This window comes from Anopheles stephensi, chromosome 3 (assembly GCF_013141755.1).
Source record: "Anopheles stephensi strain Indian chromosome 3, UCI_ANSTEP_V1.0, whole genome shotgun sequence".
Lineage (NCBI taxonomy): Eukaryota > Metazoa > Arthropoda > Insecta > Diptera > Culicidae > Anopheles > Anopheles stephensi.
This window is the reverse complement of record NC_050203.1, coordinates 711,208-729,665: the sequence shown is the minus strand read 5'-3', so window position 1 is coordinate 729,665 and position 18,458 is coordinate 711,208. Positions and strand designations below refer to the sequence as shown.

General features: G+C 44.1%; 1 protein-coding gene and 1 long non-coding RNA gene across 2 annotated transcripts in view; both read left to right on the top strand.

The window, feature by feature from the left end:
• Positions 1 to 1,862: 1,862 nt before the first annotated feature.
• On the top strand, positions 1,863 to 3,864 carry LOC118513611. Its single transcript, XR_004906494.1, has 2 exons — positions 1,863 to 2,188; positions 2,327 to 3,864. It is a non-coding gene; the product is annotated as an uncharacterized LOC118513611 (long non-coding RNA).
• Positions 3,865 to 12,124: 8,260 nt separating this feature from the next.
• LOC118513600 overlaps positions 12,125 to 18,458 on the top strand; it is a 31,983-nt gene continuing 25,649 nt past the window's right edge. The window contains exons 1-2 of the mRNA XM_036059629.1: positions 12,125 to 12,377; positions 12,456 to 12,508. Of these exons, the coding sequence (XP_035915522.1) occupies positions 12,190 to 12,377; positions 12,456 to 12,508 (241 nt within the window). The 5' untranslated portion in view covers positions 12,125 to 12,189. The remainder of the gene's footprint in view (positions 12,378 to 12,455; positions 12,509 to 18,458) is intronic.

The following is an 18,458-nucleotide window of genomic DNA, read 5'->3' as shown; positions in this document are numbered from 1 at the left end:
TGAATCATTTTAGTCATGTTGTATGATTTGCTTTACCTTGTTTGCCGAACCGGACATCATCACAAACTCGTACAGGGTTGAATGTTTTATATCCGGATAAGTCTGCCGACATTGCACAGCGTAAGAGTCTGGGATGTTGGAGGTAGGTACGAATTGCAATAAAAGTATTATAATCGCCGTCGCAACAACGATCTCGAATGCTTTGAATGATTTTCCACTACAATTTTCGGTTGATCGAAACATGTTTGAACTGTTCTAACTAAGCACAGGAAATATAAGGCACAAGGCAGCCCAGTTGGAATAAACATTCACGCAGTTCAGCAACAGTTGCACTGAAGCAATTTGCGGGCTGAGTCTTCACAAGCCTGAAACCTTTCAACAGCAACGGAAATCGATTTTCCACCGCGTTGTACTTGTTGCATCATTCATTTACCCACCACTGCTGGGGGATTTCGGGTTGGGTTTTGTGTTTGAGGAGCTTGATCAATTTGCAATTCCAAAACCTAAAATCAGGCTCATAAGTTCCACAAGGCGACAAGCGTCTGAGCAAGCGAAACTGTTATCCGGGGCTTGTGAAATGGCGATCAACGGGGATATTATGTTACCCAACGTTGTAACGGTTTTTAGGATGCATTTCCTTTGATCTCAAAACACTGGAGATTCCAAAACTGGTCCTGCCGCTGCAAAACTGGACACGGTCGAAATATTAACCATGGGAAGGACATCCCTTCCCATCTTGTCTTCCACTCGGCACACCTTTTCTTGACAACGCGTGGAAACAGATGGCCTCTTTCGCTACTTCCCATATCATGTTTTTATGTGCGTGTGTGTATGTCTGTGCCTTACCTTCAAGTTGAAGAAAACGGTTCCGTTCTGTTTGCTGATGCGCAATTCTTCCCGTGCAGATAATGCATGGCTCAGGTATGCTTAGGGGGAAACACCCTTGGCACATTTTCCTCAAGTTGTAAGGGAAATAATCCGCTGTGATTGCGCTTCATTTCCCGTGAAGGGTGAGAAACGGAGAAATTTATGTGTCCTGCTTTTGCTGCCAAGACATGTTCTTCTTCAGATAGCTAGCTTAGCGCTTAGCCTAACCAGTTTGTGATTCAATTTGCGGATATTCAAAGATCTAGAGCATAGGAAACGCCGGCTTTAAGGTTCTCTTATTTGTTTTCTCTTTCAAAACTTCCCCCAAACTTGTGGAAAAATGGACAACAAAATGCGGGTGTTTTATTCATACCAGAAGCTGAGCGTAATGCAAGTAGATCAAAATTATGTTACACACCCAACCGAACTCAATATCGCAAGAAGTCGGTTTTCATCCAACTGGCAGGGCTTACGGCATATCATTAATTCGTCCTAACTGTAATTGCTAGGGGGAAAATTTTCCCAGGATTTCCAATTCTTGGCTCTATTGTTTATCCCTTCCAGCCCAGGACCATGGTGAGCTTTAAACTGTTCCCTTTTAATTCGGCTGTGTAACAGTTCCTTCCACCCGTCCTCGCACATTCTCGCAAGACGTGTTTTCTTTTCCTGATTCTTCGATTGTACCGTGAATCAAAGCCTTCGGTTGCTGGAACCCTAAGGGCAAGGAATAAAGAAATTCCCCTGGATTCTTATGATGAGCGTACGACGCAATCTGACATGCACCCGGCGTTACGATGCACACAGCGCACAATAGAAAAAGTAATGCAGGGAAGCATAAAGCTGATCATTAGGGAAGGGTCGTTGTGCTTTGGGCATGCCGTGTGACAATGGTGGTGTGTTGGTGTTTGCCACCACTTTGCACATGCTGGTACCCTGGCGAAGGGACCAACGCTGGTGGAAATGCACAGAGGTCGACCTATTTAAGCCCACGGCGCCCGGCATCGATCGTCCAGAATCGTTTGAACCATCGTGCAGTAAAGTTCTCTTCAGCCAGGAGCCACTGGTACACACAAGCGTGCCTGATGTGACTTTCGAATCAGTGCCAAGCCGAGCCAAGACTCTGTTGGAGTCTACAGTGTGTGCAGTATGTGTGACAAGCAAGAAAGGCTAACGATAACCCACACAAGTATTGAACGAAAGTTGAGTGAAAGTGCTAACAGTTGATGAAACTATTCGTCGATATCGCCGATATGTGGAGAAAGGATTTTCCTTAAACTCTTCTACTGGATATGGATTGTCTGTGCATCTGAAGAACAACTAGGTAGGTCTTATGTGCTTGGAATTTGTGAAACAAACCCGTTGTTTAACGGAATATTATTAAAATCTGAAATAGCCGTAATGTACCTAAGAAATAGTCTTCAAATCACACTTATCGTATTGATCGCATTTTTCGTTTCAGATCCTTTTCAACGTTGTCACCATGAATGGAAATATCTTCAAACAGTGCAGTATGTACATGTTTGGCCCAGCACCACACCAACTTGAGCACGATAATTGTAATCGATCCTCACACGGTCGCACTAGATCGCATTAGTGAAGATCCGAAGATAGATGCTTGAATCAAAGGATATTCGGAGAGTAATACAAAACGCAATTCAAAATGGCTACTGGAACCAGAAAAACCCGCTACTACTTCAAGGAACACAGTGTACGGACAGAGCATTACGGTATAAGTCGTGGGAAAGATGTTAGAAAAATCATAACATGACGTGACTGTTTCCTTAAGATACACTCTCTGACCCGTCACCGTCTAACAGTGAAAGTGGAAAGGATGGACACAACAGACTGCAGCTGCTACTGGAACGCTTCAAGCGCAAGCCACTTGGCCATCGCCATAAAAGCTTTGAAGACTGCCCACATCTTCGGTACCTTGGATTTCTACAGTACACATAGCGCTTTCAGGAAGGTTTAAATTCAACAGTGCTTATCGCATCAGGATCAATTTTAAAATTCTTTTTCCGCCATGTTTCGATGCCGACCTTGTGCCTTTTTTAAATCCTCTATTCAAAACACATTCATCAAGAGCAGAAGCAGAATATCATCGTTAAGTTTGAGTTGGAGCATCATGTTTCGTTCGCCGCCATTTCCTGTTGATTTGACTGTTGTTGATTGTTGTTGGCTAATTGTAATTGTTCCATCATTATTAGGGTTTTCTCACGTACGTTGGTTGTTCAATTGTTATGCTATGCATGATAGCGAGCTTCGTTAAACTTCATTGCACTAATTGCTTTTTTTCTTTTTTTTTTACAGTTTTGCAAAAAAAAGATTAAAAACCAATTACTTTTCTAACTTTTCCATCCCTGAAATACCACTTGAAACTTGTTACATTAACGTCCGTTATACCGTTACTTCCGTTATCAAACGTTACTACTTGTTTGTGTTATTTCGTGCTGTTAACTTCTTCATTGTTTTGTTACTTTCATTCAGTTACCGGTTAGTTCAGTTATAACAAACTTTTGTTTCGTTAAATATTTTGTAGAAAGCAACACAAAAAGCAACTCCCACTACCCCGTCGTTTTCGTTTCGTTTGCTCTCGATGTACCTGTTTGGTTATGTTTATCATTTCATTTCCGTTTTTGTTTCGCATTAATCGCAATTGTTACTGTTTATGTTACAATGGACATAGTTGTTGTTGTTGATGTTGTTGTTGTTATTGTTGATCCTCCTCCAAACCCCGGTTTTTCCTTTCTTGTTTCACTCAATTTGTTTTCTGTTTTACTGAGTTTTTGTTCTGTTTTACTTTTCTGTTTTCAAAATTTCACAAAGATGCTCTAACAACTCTGCTTTTCGCTGTCTTCCTGCTCTGCTCCAGTACAAATTGAACCTTTTTCTTTTTCAATATTGTGTTACCCTTCCGGCTGAACTTTCACAACATGAAGCACAATAGACAATGTCCACTAACCGCGCTAACAAATCCTTCAGGCAGCATCATCACAAGGGTGAACTTAAAAGTAACTCTGTATGATATACGTAACAATTTTGCGAACAGCAAAACATTTGTTATTTTCATAGTTTATGAACTGTTAACTAGTTTTAAGAAATACACGTTTGTTCGAATTACGAAAATGTTTATAGGGTAGAAATGAATCATGATGAATTTGTAATGAACTCTAATTAATGCATAAGAATAAAGGACAATTGAATTCACACTCGCAAAGAAACCAGACGTGTTACATCTATCGCAAGACAATCACGATATCACATCCAGTAAATTCTCTACATTTTGGTCCTTCGAACCGGATCGTGTGTCGTGACTTGTATCCTTGTACAATAGTGAATTAGGGCACTACGTGTTACCAATTCTCATCCAGTTTTGTGCAAGCCAGTTCCGGTTGTACTAGGCTTACGGTGTAGTACAATCATCGCCCCGCTATCAAGGGCACGAACATTGAGTATCCTACTCTACTGTAAAATTCACGATACCCATCCATCGTGAATTCCTTTCGAATCATCGCGTCTGTTCGTTTCAACATCCGTGTGTGGTCACTCTGCATCAAGAGATCGAAACATTCCCACGGAGTGTGCATGTATGTATATGCGTGTGAGTGTAACTTTCGTACATCGTTAGTGCTGTGCTCAGTGATAGAACAATATTGTGAACAATCATTATCACGGACCTTCCTGCCAGCCGATTACTAGTGTGTTTTTGTGTCATCCGTGCTCGCGTGTGAAAGTGAACCGCGTTCCGTCAACCCAGACTTCCGTGAACAATCGTCCTTCTCATCCGCTTTATATTTCGATAATTGTGTTAGTGGAAGCGTCGCTTTATCCAAGCTTCGGTCGACAACCTCATCACCATCGCGCGCCTATTTCATAGCGTCATCTCACCACCATCTTGTAAAGTAAAGGTGTTGTTACTACTGCAACCGTGCTAAGTGAATCGCGTACTTGGACTTGCGTACAATTTTGCATACAACAAAGCTTTCAGTGCGTATCGAGTGCGAAATATTTCATATTTCACTATGGATAAAAAAATTAAAAATGTGCTGTTGAAGAAAAGGCAATCCGAAGCATATATTGCGCGATTAGAGGATTTTATGTCGAGGTACGATGAAAATCAAGTCGATGAGTTGTCCACATGCCTAGAACAGTTGGACTCACATCATAATAGTTTCATAAACGCGATCGGGAAACTAGAGGAACTAGATGACAAAGAAGATACTATTGAAGCGTGCATCAACGATAGGTGTGATATGGACGAACGTTATAGAAAGTTGCGTGGTTTCTTCCTCAAACATAAACCAATGGAGAACCATACAGTGAACAATTCATTGCTGCTTTCGAGCACCGCAGCTCTAAACAGCTCAAGCACAGTGAACATTCGTCTTCCCAAAGTCGAGCTACCGACTTTCGACGGTGATGATACAAAGTGGTTGACTTTCAGAGATCGATTTGTTGCTATGATCGATTCTTCGCCCGAAATCCCACCGATCATGAAGCTGCAGTACTTGCTCGGTACCTTGAAAGGTGATGCTGCTCGGCCGTTCGAGCACACATCGTTGACGGCTGACAACTATGCCGTAACGTGGAAGATGCTTCTGAAACGATACGACAACAAACGCATGTTGTGTCGCGAGTACTACCGGAGACTACATTTCCTTCCATCGGTGGACGGAACCAACGTGGATGACCTGGCCTCACTCGTGGACGAATTCACGAGAAACGTGAATGGACTTCGGAAACTGGATCAACCCGTGGATTCTTGGGACGTGCCGCTGATAAACATCTTGTTCTTAAAACTGGACTCCGAATCACTATGGGCTTGGGAACGACACTCGTCAACGTCGCCTCAAGATAAGTATTCGGAACTAATCAGTTTTTTACAGGACAGAGTTCGCATTCTACGATCAACACTCAACCTGGAAAGGAGCAAGGAGCTGGTTGCGATCACGGTGGCCGGGGTGAAACACAAGTCGAGTGCCGTGGTCAAAGGAACTACATCATCCCCATCACATCGTCGTTCGCAATCCTATGCTGTGACCACAGGGCGTGAGAAGACAGTCGCAGTGAAACCAACATCGTGTTCATTGGGTTGCTCGGACCGACACCCACTGCGCACGTGCCCAGCATTCGATAGAAAGTCGGTGAAGGATCGTCGGGACATCGTGGCAAAGCTGCGGTTGTGTTTCAACTGCCTGTCAATGGATCATCAGGTTCCTGAGTGCAATTCAAAATATTCGTGTCGGTTTTGCAACGCGCGTCACCATACACTGCTGCATATTACATCACCAGCACCAACAACCACACCTTTCGGTCAACCGAATTTTCCGGCAAAAATCAGCATGTCAGCACAATCAGATGAGGTCCAGGAAGGCGACATGGTATTACTAGAAACCGCCATAATCACCATTGTAGACGACCATGGCCAGCAAATCAAAGCACGAGCGCTGCTAGACTCCGGATCTACTTCAAACTTCATCACGGAGTCATTGGCTAAACGTCTGCAAACGCCGCAGAAAAGGGTCAACATCGTCATCACTGGCATTGGGCAAGCAGTACAGCAAGTTAAAAACTCTATCGTGGCTACTATTGAATCTCAAAATCAAGAATTCAGCACTAAAATGGAATTCTTTATTTTAAGGGCACCCACAGCAGACATTCCTTCGGCTCCAATTGATGTTTCTTCATGGCAGATTCCTGACGTTACACTGGCTGATCCAAATTACCACACTCCAAGCCAGATCGATGTGGTAATTGGTGGGGAGGCCTTCTGGGAACTGCATACAGGCCGCAAACGAGCACTTGGTCCAGGCAAACCATGGCTTATGGAAACACCGTTTGGCTGGGTGGTTGCCGGAAATGCAACGCACAAGAAAACACCATCCAATAAGACTGCGTTATTGAGTGCCGCCATCGTATCAGAACCACTCGAAGCCATGATACAACGTTTTTGGGAGCTAGAAACTGTTGATGACGGACCAGCATTCTCAGTACAGGAAAATTACTGTGAGGAATACTACACATCAACAGTAAATCGAGAACCTTCGGGCAGGTACGTGGTCAGACTCCCCCGAAATGTTACTAACGGTGCAACCCTGGGTGCGTCACGAGAAATTGCGGATCGGCGCTTGCTGAGTGTAGAACGTCGATTGAGATCCAATCCTGAAATGGCGAAAGCTTACAGTGCATTCATGGAAGCATACGAAAACCTCGGTCACATGAAGAAGCTTCCCGAGCCTGTAGATGATACAATCGCACATTGTTACATACCGCACCACGCTGTCGTCAAAGATTCCAGTACCACTACCAAGGTTAGGGTAGTGTTTGATGCATCATGCAAGACCTCGTCCGGCTACTCCCTCAATGACACATTACTAGTAGGCCCGATTGTCCAAGAAGATCTGTTTTCCATCATCCTGAGATTCCGTACACATGCCATAGCTATAGCCGCTGATATCGAAAAAATGTATCGTCAAATACTACATCACCCCGAAGATCGAAGTTTGCTACGCATACGATACAGAAAATCCACCACAGACCCAATCTCTACTTATGAACTGGCTACAGTAACGTATGGTACAGCATCAGCACCCTTTTTAGCCACCAGAACACTTCAACAAATTGCACGTGATCATCAGCAGAGCTTTCCTGATGCGGTCGATCCTGTTCTGCACGATTTCTATGTCGATGATCTTCTATCTGGAGCAAGCAATATCGCAGATGTGGTAAAAAAAGTAACTCAGATAACTGCAATGCTGAATTCAGCAGGAATGGTGCTTAGAAAATGGGTATCAAACTGTCCAGAGGCATTAGAAGGCATTCCGGCAGAAAATATAGCAATACAATCCGTTCACGAGCTAGAAGATCACTCCGTCTCAACATTAGGCTTGGTTTGGGAACCAAGAAACGACGCATTTCGGTTTCAAGTAGATTTACCACCTCCACCAATGTCGTTAACCAAGCGCCAAGCATTATCATTCATCGCGAAGATCTTCGATCCACTCGGGCTACTGGGGCCCACCATAATCATTTCAAAAATGTTTATGCAACGTCTAAGGACTCTGAAGAGGAACGGAACGGCGTTAGATTGGGATAGCACGCTGCCACCACAGCTTCAGGAGGAGTGGAATCAATACCATCAAGGAATATTCCGATTGCGAGAGGTCCGAGTACCTCGATTCGTCTCACTGGTGCAAGCACGTAGCGTTCAACTACACATGTTTGCAGACGCATCACAGTCAGCTTATGGAACGTGCGGGTACATTCGTGCAGAAACGAAGGAGTATGTTTCAGTACAACTAATAACGGCAAAATCTAAAGTCGTATCGTTGACAAATACGCATTCAATAGCAAGATTGGAACTTTGTGCCGCAAGGTTAGCCACACAACTCTACAAGAAGATCATCAACGCAACGAGATTCAACATCAAGGTGTATTTCTGGACTGATTCCACCACGGTACTATACTGGTTGCAATCACTGCCGAGTCGCTGGAAACCGTTTGTGGCTAATCGTGTGGCACAGATTCAACGGGACACCGACGGTATGAGCTGGAAGCACGTCCCTGGAAGGGACAATCCTGCAGACGATATATCACGTGGTATAAAAGCTGAGGATCTGATCAATCGACACCGGTGGTGGAACGGGCCACATTGGTTGGCACAAAATGAAAGCAATTGGCCAACGTTTATTCCGTCTAACGATGAAGGTGAATTGGCAGATGAAGAGCGGAAGGCTGCTCAACCCATCACTTGCACCACTATCGCACGAGCCTTCTCCAACACACTCTTCGCTAGGTATTCAAGTTACCACAAACTTCGCCGTGTGGTAGCATACATATTCAAATACGTGCGGTGCCTGAGAACCAAGGCATATTCTTCACAACATCCAAAGGGGTGTCGTGCCGAAAACAAACGAGATGTAGCTGATACAGATATCGTCCAAGCAACCATCACAACTGAAGATCTTCATCAAGCCGAAATCGCCCTATGTAAACTCGCCCAACAAGATACGTTCGACGACGAAATCCACGCCTTAACAACAGGAAGACAGGTATCCCGAGCATCAAGACTGAAGTGGCTGAGACCATATTTGGACGAAACAGGAGTGCTTCGGGTTGGTGGCCGGCTAGGCAACATGACAGCATCGCATTCGGTTAAACATCCCATCGTGCTAACTGCCGCCCATCCTATGGCAGTTCTCTTAGCAACAGCATATCACCTCCGGTTATTACATGCCGGACCGCAACTTTTGCTAGCAACGCTCCGACAACGATTTTGGGTGATAGGAGGAAGAAGTCTAGTGAAATCAATCTACCATCGCTGTCTTCAATGCTTCAAGGCCAAACCAACATTAGTCCAACAAAGCGTTGCAGATCTACCGGAGTCAAGAGTGACCCCAACCAGAGCATTCTCCATTTGCGGCGTTGACTACTGTGGGCCATTATTAATCAAATCAAATGTTCGGAATCGCGGTCCAAGCAAGGCGTATATTGCAATTTTCGTCTGTTTCTCAACCAGAGCTGTACATATTGAATTGGTGAGCGATTTGACAACAACCGCATTTCTATCAGCACTTCGTCGCTTCGTAGCACGCAGAGGAATGGTGAAGGAGCTGCACTCAGATAACGCTACAACGTTTAAAGGAGCAGCAAATGAACTACATCGTATCTACAAAATGCTGAAGCAGAATGAGGAAGATCGTAAATCCATCTTCAATTGGTGTGCGGAGAACGGCATGATATGGCGTTTCATACCACCGCGAGCTCCCCACTTCGGCGGGCTCTGGGAAGCAGCGGTCAAGTCAGCAAAACATCATTTACTGCGAACCATAGGGACAACAAGTATAACCTACGAAAATATGCTTACATTATTAACACAGATCGAATCCTGTTTAAACTCGCGACCCTTAGTTCCAATGTCAGAAGATCCGTGTGATCTTGAAGTGCTCACACCAGGCCATTTCCTCATCGGAGGTAACATGCAATCTGTTCCCGATATTGATTACACTAACATTGCGTCTAATCGTTTAAACGAGTATCAGTTAGTGCAACGCTATGTACGATCTATTTGGCAACGATGGCAAAGGGAATATACACAACAATTACAAGCACGATCGTCGTTCGGTAGCAGGTCAGTAGTTGAGCTTAAAGAAAATCAGTTAGTCCTTATACGAGAAGATAATGCTCATCCCACCGAGTGGCCAAAGGGGCGCATTGTTAAACTCCATCCCGGCAAGGACGACGTCATCCGTGTCGTCACTTTACGAACGGCACCTGACAAGTACATCGTGCGACCGACAGCACGACTAGCATTGTTACCTACTACCTCACCTGAATAATAATTCGAACACGTTTGTTTGTTAATTACTCTAAAGAATTTCATTCTTGGTGGCCGGAATGTTCGAATTACGAAAATGTTTATAGGGTAGAAATGAATCATGATGAATTTGTAATGAACTCTAATTAATGCATAAGAATAAAGGACAATTGAATTCACACTCGCAAAGAAACCAGACGTGTTACATCTATCGCAAGACAATCACGATATCACATCCAGTAAATTCTCTACAGTAATCAGTAATTACTGATTCCACATAGAAACAGCCATACAGTCAAAGCAAGGAATTGAAAAAGAAAAATCACAAATTCCACCTCGAATTCCGCAAGTCCAGTAAGAAAAAATCAACACATGCCACATTCCTCTGGTAATATACAAATACCGACATGGTTACCGGTTCAAAAACGCAAAATAAATGCATAATTAACGTACACATTCTTCGTCGTCCAACCGTTTAAATTTAACATTGCGTAGACAGGGTGACCCCAACAGCGGCTCAAGATATGAAAGAAATCAGGAATGAGTTGAAATGCGCAAACGCAAGAAATGACATAAGACTTCAGTCGGCCAGCAGTTTGTGCTGCTAGTGCGAAAGGTAAACAGTACCTCGATAGTTTAATGCAACTTTTATAATGCCGTACTAACAGAACGAAACGTTATATACCTTAAACCGTAGTGCCAATACTAAGCTAAACGATTGATCGTTTCAAACAGTATCTTCTGTGATAGATAGTAGCTTTTGGATGTGATTTACATACCATCCTGCAAGTTGTTGGTTTTCTTGTTTAGCAAAACATAGGTACGCTTTCTTGCGCTCTCTTTCTATCCGTGCACCGTTTACTGTACCGGGTTGTTAACAGCTGATACAGCCAATTCCAGCAATCTTGTGAATGTTGTGAATGTTAATGAAAACAACTTTCACCACTGTGCAGCTAGAAGAAAAGTTAAGAATTGTACAACTCCTAGGATCCGGTTCGGGCAATGATAGAGTGCAGAAATAGCTGAACACCAATTTCATGTAAGTATGAAAAGCCGTCGTGCATCGATTGTATCCCCAATAGTATCGATTTTAAATAACATCGAATACGCAAAAACAAACTTAAAGTGTGCCTTGCAAAGCTTGACCATCTTAATGGAAGAGTTGTGCAAATATGGTTAGTTGGTGGTCATTTTGCCTAGAAAACTATCAAACGTTCGCTGTACCTTGTTCAAAACGCAAATAAAGCTTGTAGCTTTCGATGAAATCGATCATTACACGCTCCCGCCTGTGGCGTGTTATACGTATTGCATACATTTTGGCGTAACAGTTTCAGCAGCCAAACGAATATTGTAACCGTTTCTCTTTGGCAAGCTAGAGAGCAATCGAGCAAGGATGTTATAGCGACATTTTCAATATTATCATTATCGATTTTCTTAAGAACGAAAGCGTGAAATATGATATTATTTACACTGCCTTCTTTTTCTTACGGTTTGGCATTCACACGCTTTTCCCGGTTTTGGCTTGTCATGCCTAACGGATGGCATTTCTTTGCGATGAATTACTCACGGTCAAATATTATGTTCTCTGTGTGTGGAAGGTAGCCCCGTTTTAGTTGATTTTAATAAAAATTCATATAATTTTAAGATGGAGTAAAATGTGAAGCAAAGTTTGTACATGATGGGAAAGCCTCAAAGGTTATTGGCTAAAATGGACCGATTTGCTTCCAATATTTTTCTTCTGAATAGTCATTAATAAGTGCTTCATGTGTAGGTGGTCTTCGGAAGATCTTCCTATCATCATACTAACTCATGCGTTGAGTGGAGTTATTTACACGATAGTATGGGTTACGTACGACCACGAATGACAAGCGAAATGAAAAAAGAAACACTACCCAGCGCCACACTTTACGCCCATTTCTATTAGTCGTTCCATTATTCAAGTGTAACTGATTGAAGGCGGATTAGCAACTCTTTACTGGCGAGAGCGAGTGCAAACGTCACGCAGAATGTTGAATTTTTGTAAATTACCCAAATTGAAAGCATCCTCTGCCAAACTAAGTGACTATGGTGAAGGTAACGAAAGTGCGCCACCATCCTCAAGAGAAGCGTTAGTAACATTCGTGCGGCAATATTCGAAACGATTTAGAAAACATTCTAGACCTGATCAACTCATGGTTCCGCAGCCGTTGGCAAAGTATGTGCATCAAATGAAACCGGAGCAATAATGTAATGGATTACTTTCAAAAATGTTGTTTGTTTTGCTTCTTAACAGTGCATCTGACAGTCATCTGCAACAAACCCTTTTTAAAAGAAAATCCAAAAAAGGTAAATCATGAGTGTAAGGTAATTTTTACTGTCTATTGGTCTTCAATTAAATTCATATTAAACTTAAAACATCTTTTAGCGATGCCATGCCTCACACCAAACTGCATTGGTGTTGTGTTACATTTGTGTTCCAAGTCGAAAAGATCGGCCTATACTGCCGCTGATGATCGATCATGCGTAACGTCTTGCACAACACCCAAGGGCAAATTGAACGTGTGTGTCGCACATATTAAACTTTTGTTTTGTGATGGTATGATACAGGGTTAAATCAGAAGGAAAAGGCACGACGCACGTGCACAATGAAAAGAGAGAGAAAGTTGTAGCGACGGTTTAAGATCTGATTCTCCTTTCGATTGTTTTGTCGTTCTTGAGTGACTTGAAGCTTATGCTGGCTCAATTTATGTGTCCACGATTTACCCAACGAAACAACATACAAATGAATGAACAAGCAGCAGCAGCAGCAGCGGTTGTATTCTGTTTCGTAGGGTTTCTTTTTAGCACGCCCGGATGCCCACCAGGTTGTTAGAAGAGGTGGTTCAAAGTTTAAGAAATAGTGACACCAGCAGTAGGTCGAGGAGCATAGGGACTGTGCTAGATTTTCATTGAAAGTTTGGCCTTCGCGCGGTACGGTCGGCTTCTGAGTTCCTGGTGTGACTGGGATGTGAACGGCTAATGTGATTTCGCTTGAAAGAACATATTTTTGCTCAATCACTCAACAATTTGCTAAACATTATTACACGAGCAAATTTTAAGCATGAAGCTGAAATGTCCATCACCATTGTGCTTAACTTCCGAGTCGGATAACACCATCCGGAAACGGTTGGATGGTTACGACTGTCTCAGTTGTGGATTGAAGAAGTATAAAAGTGAAGTTTACGGTACCGCAGACAATTGTGCCAGTGGTGATCCATGTGCGAAACCGTCCCGGAATCGACCCGTATCGTTTTTGAAGCGCATTGGCGGCAATATTCTGCACAATCTTGGACCGGGACATCGGTTGAAGGTAGCGCCGGACAGTACACAGCATCAGGTTTATCGTGCCTTCGATGAGGTTCCGAGTGCGCCATCCTCCTCACCGTACTGGTGCACCCGCAAGCCGTCGTTGCCGTTAATTGCAACTACGACTACAGAAACGATCACCACCACCGATGAAAGTGTTAAAAAGAACAGTAGTGATCTACGAGCTTTCTCAATCGCCGTAAGCTCCGCGTCTAATGTGCCCGACGATCACGATCGATGCTTTTACCGATCATTTCACCAGTACGTGAGCACTGCACACCCTAGCCATGGGAATGGCAAGTATGCGATCGAACGAAAGCATAAAGTGAAGAAACGTGACCTTCTACAGAACAGGCAGCAGCAGCACCAGGAAATCCGCCAAGAGCGGCAAAAACAAACGCCGAAACGAGGACCGAAACCGCAACGAAGTACATGCGATTTTATTGCACTGAGCAGTGGAACTCGTATGGGTAAGGAATGGATCAATATAGCCATTGGATCATATACCATTTGAAATGTTGATGATCTATGCAGACATCAGATCGACGTCTAGCTAGTTGTTTCTATGTCAGTGAGAAGTTGGAATAATGTTCTTCAAAATATTCGATTAGCCTTCGTAGTTTTATTCATGCTACCAACGTCAATGCTACAGCTACCATGCTCAAACACGCCATCGGAGAACCTAGCACAATGGAATAATTTGACGCGGTACTACGGAAGCACACTACGTACCTCCAGCGCTACAGCTTAGCAGACTGGCGAGCAGGCATGTGGGTCTGTTTACCAGCATGTTTCAAACACAAAATACACAATGGCAAATGGGCTCGTGCTTGCAGGACGGAAAAGCTCGTCACAACGAAACAATATTGAAGGGTATTATCCACAATGGTAAAAATGGGACACACCTAAATAGCGTTGTTACTTGTTCGAAATAGCCAAGCCTTTTCCTCCCGTTTCGAATGCGATCGATCGGCAATTTTACCTTCGCGTGATTTCAATCGGAAAATTCTAAATTTAAAACCCCAATTTGATGCTTGTGCAGAGCTGTGCAAGATAAAGAGGAGACAAGAGCTGACAAACAGACGCTCATTGACCGAACAAATAGATTCAATGCTCCACAAACATTTAACCATTTTATTTAGATAGGATCATACATTGATCATTATACTGATCAGTTACACAGAGTTATTACCCACCTATAAATTGGTTTTGATTTAAGTTAAAATTGAAGCAAATCGCCATACAGGTACAGGTGTTCTAACCGATGTTGTTCCGGCTCTGTGTCTACCCAGCCAAACATCTCATCACAAAAATTACAATCAAACTGTTCTGTTGCAATGATACACTCCCGACATTCGGAATCCGGAAACCGTACACACACTCAAACACGGTACTCGGAATCGATTTCCATCGAGTGTGTCTCTTTTTCCCATTTTTCCACATCATGCTGCCTTTGCTGATGAAGGTGCCACCATGCTATGCTTCATTCGCCGGAGCATTAATTCCATAACATTCCATGCTGGATTTCCCTCCAGCTGAACTCAATGTGGCAGCGTTGTAGTGATTCGCTGCGGCATATTTGCTTGACCAACTCAACCTATTGGTGCGTGACAAATGTCGTCAAATAAATACAATAAAAAGCAAACTCTATGTATCGAAAGCTGCCGTTTCGAATTTGTACTAAACTCGCAGAACCCAGCGTGAGTGATCAGAAGGTTGGCAATATAAAAAGTACTGCCTGGGCAAAATAAATTTACTTTTCAAATCGCAATCCACGGTGGAGCGTAGAACAAACAGCCGAATTTAATTTTGTTTTGCTATGCATACGGATCGTCTGAAAGGTTCGCCAAACGCTCGAAGGGTGCTGACTAACCGTAGATCAGTGCGTTTGTGTCGTTACTTTTCACTACCTACAACCAAATGACGCTGTGCATTGATCCAAATCAAATGTAAATCGTTTGCGCTTGATTGCGTGTGCAATTCATGTTTGCGGCATGCGATTGCTCCAAAAACTGGTATGACGCTGTGTCTGGAAGGAGAGCCTGTTGCTTTTCCTTTTATTTATTAATATTATATTTATTGTGTTACCCATCCGAGAGTTGTATTGGAATCAATTACATGTATTTTGGGAGGCCATTAAGCCTCAAACATTTTACTAAGATCTAAATTCATTTTCATTACAATCGCTTCGAACGGTTACAACCATTACAAAAATTAAACCACACCCTTCCGTATTGATTAACACAATACTGCCCCCCACCCAAAAACCTCCCTGCTTCCTATTTATTCAACCCATTTTCCAGTATCGATCACACGGTCGAACGGATGATCAAGTACCAGCCACAATACTCATCTCTGTTTGGCTTTTTGCTACTCCTATTGTCACGCATTCCCCCCTCGGAACACAATGAACTCCACCTTCAACATGGGGGAAGGCAACCCTTCAGTAAACCCCCTCCCTCCCCACCCTCCGGACAAAGTCATCGGTCAAACGAAATGGAAATGAAAACAAACATGCAACGAAATGGTCAAATACGAATCGTCTGTCTGTGACTATCGCGCCACAGCACACACATGCATAAAGTCATGTTTTGGTGCCCTCTGATGGAGTTGATCGGTCGCGCGATATTCACCACCATCCTGAGAGAAGAGGGTTGCTCGCTGTCTGTTCTCACCAAACGGCACTCACACAGGGCTGTCGCGCTGCAGAGGCTCTCGCACTGCTTCCAACACTTAGAACGCATAATGTTCCGCACTGGGGTGTGCATTGCATTTGTGTGTGCGTCCATTTAATGACTATTAACACAACAATCGCCCGACCGACGCTCTTTAGGCTCGGCTGACACAGTGGTCTCTCGCTTTCGCCCCCAACTACACAAATGAGCAGGAATGTATGAATGTAGCCAAAGCATAACTTAAACTCCATTAGAGGGCGATTGGGTTCGTCGAGAGCGAACGTGTGACGACTGGAACCGCTCGCATACACAGATAGCCTTTTTTTACGACGGCAGTGCAACACTAGCCCATAAGCCACGAGAGAACTGTGATCGCAGATTTGCCCAAACCCCCACACACATGATCACTGTCGTTCTGGGCGCGTGTAGTGTATCGTTTGCCGCTAGTACTCAGCAAACTCATTAACAAGTTGTGTCACATGAGCAGCTTCCAGGTTAGAGAAAACAACAACCTTACGAACGTGGTTTATTATATCACTTACACGTTAGTTTATAAAAATCAGTGACTCCGCCAGCCGGGAGGTACTACAAATCGATGCTAACCCCTCTGTGCGGATGTGTGTGCGATAAAGCACGGATCGCGGGGCATTGTGTACGTACAGCTCGCCAACCCGCAGAATCGGTCAAATCATCGAAGGGCGAGGGGGAGGAGGGTGGAGCTGGTGGTTTGGGGCATAGACAAGCGCGCCTCGCAGAGAGGATGTGGCGGAGAGACAATAACAAACAGCAGCATTCAACCCAGAGAGGCCACCATACACCAATCTAGCATCACAGCGCGATCGGCAGCGTGTGCCTCGACGACGACGACGACGACCACGGTGAAGTCGACGATGAAACCAGTCGCGCACAGTATCGCGTTACAGCTCGAACGATAAAGTTCAAACCGTTCGGACCAGCAGAATCGCGCGCGCGTGTCGAGCTCGCGTGTGTACAGAACAACACGACCCACCATTTTCCAGTTATGCTGCGAGTGATTTCCTTAACCATAACATAAGAGTGTCAACAGTGGGATCTTCGAAATCTACCGACATTGGTTCTTGTGCTGTGCCGTCGTGTTGTTGGTAACGCGTAGCTCATTGCTGCATTTCTGTGATCTGTGATCGACGAAACCCCACAACAACCAGTGCATTCCTCACCGAACCAGTGTTCAGAAGACTCACTATCGTTCGCGCGTTCCGGCTGCGTTTCCGTTCTATTAGTTTCTTCAATCGCGAGTATGCATTCATGCAGAACTTATTTGCAGCATTGTTAAACGAGCATCACATCTCCACTGGGAACGGCATTTGTTTGAAGGTAGTTGTTGTAGTTGATTTTTTTATCTAGCCTTAGACCTGGGGACACGTCACGTTCCCTGCAGATCGTTACTGACGGTTAATCTGCTCCATCATCAGTCGCTGTTATTGCTAACCTCGATACACATAACCTACGTTACACTGTCGGGATTTTAAACGATCGCCGCGGTGCTAGCAGATGATTAGCCAGCACATACGCTTTCTCTAATGGTGGATAGCGGCATATCACACAACAGTCACAACCTTACGACATTTCAAATCGAACTTCGAATATATTATGATGATTTGCATAAATCACCAGTATTTCTACTCCGGCCAGCAGCAGTGTGTGCGTTTCAAGATTTGTGGTGCTCGTAAGCATAGGAAAAAAAGCCCAACCGTCAGTGCCGGTTTTTGTACGTAACAACACAGCGATGCATGGGTACGGAGTACGATCCTGCCCAGCGCTACCAGTCGCGATCGAACGCTACACGCGAAGAGCGATCGCGAGACATGAAACCAATGTGACAACACCCTCCGTTTCCTTGCTGCACTATCTTTCTCTGTGGCTTACGAGCTGCTAGGTCATGAGGCCTGTCGTGCAATGGCTTACTAGACACATTTTTACCACCTCGTTAGCGGTACTCAGGTGTTTGTTACCGATCCGGTTGAAATTCGATCCACAACCTTCGGTGTAGTAGATCGAATGCCGCAACAGGAAATTATGGAATCACACTACTTGTTATCTATAGCGATCGGTCCCGAGATAAAGTAGAAAATAGACACAAATGATGAAACCGGTAGTCACCTGCATACCACGTTGGCACTTGCTATCCAACCGGAAGATGTCCACTCTACACACGCATATCATTAGCCGAGCGAAGCGCTATGAAGCGGCTAATGACCGCCAGCGAATGTCATTTCGATGGAATAAATCTACATGCA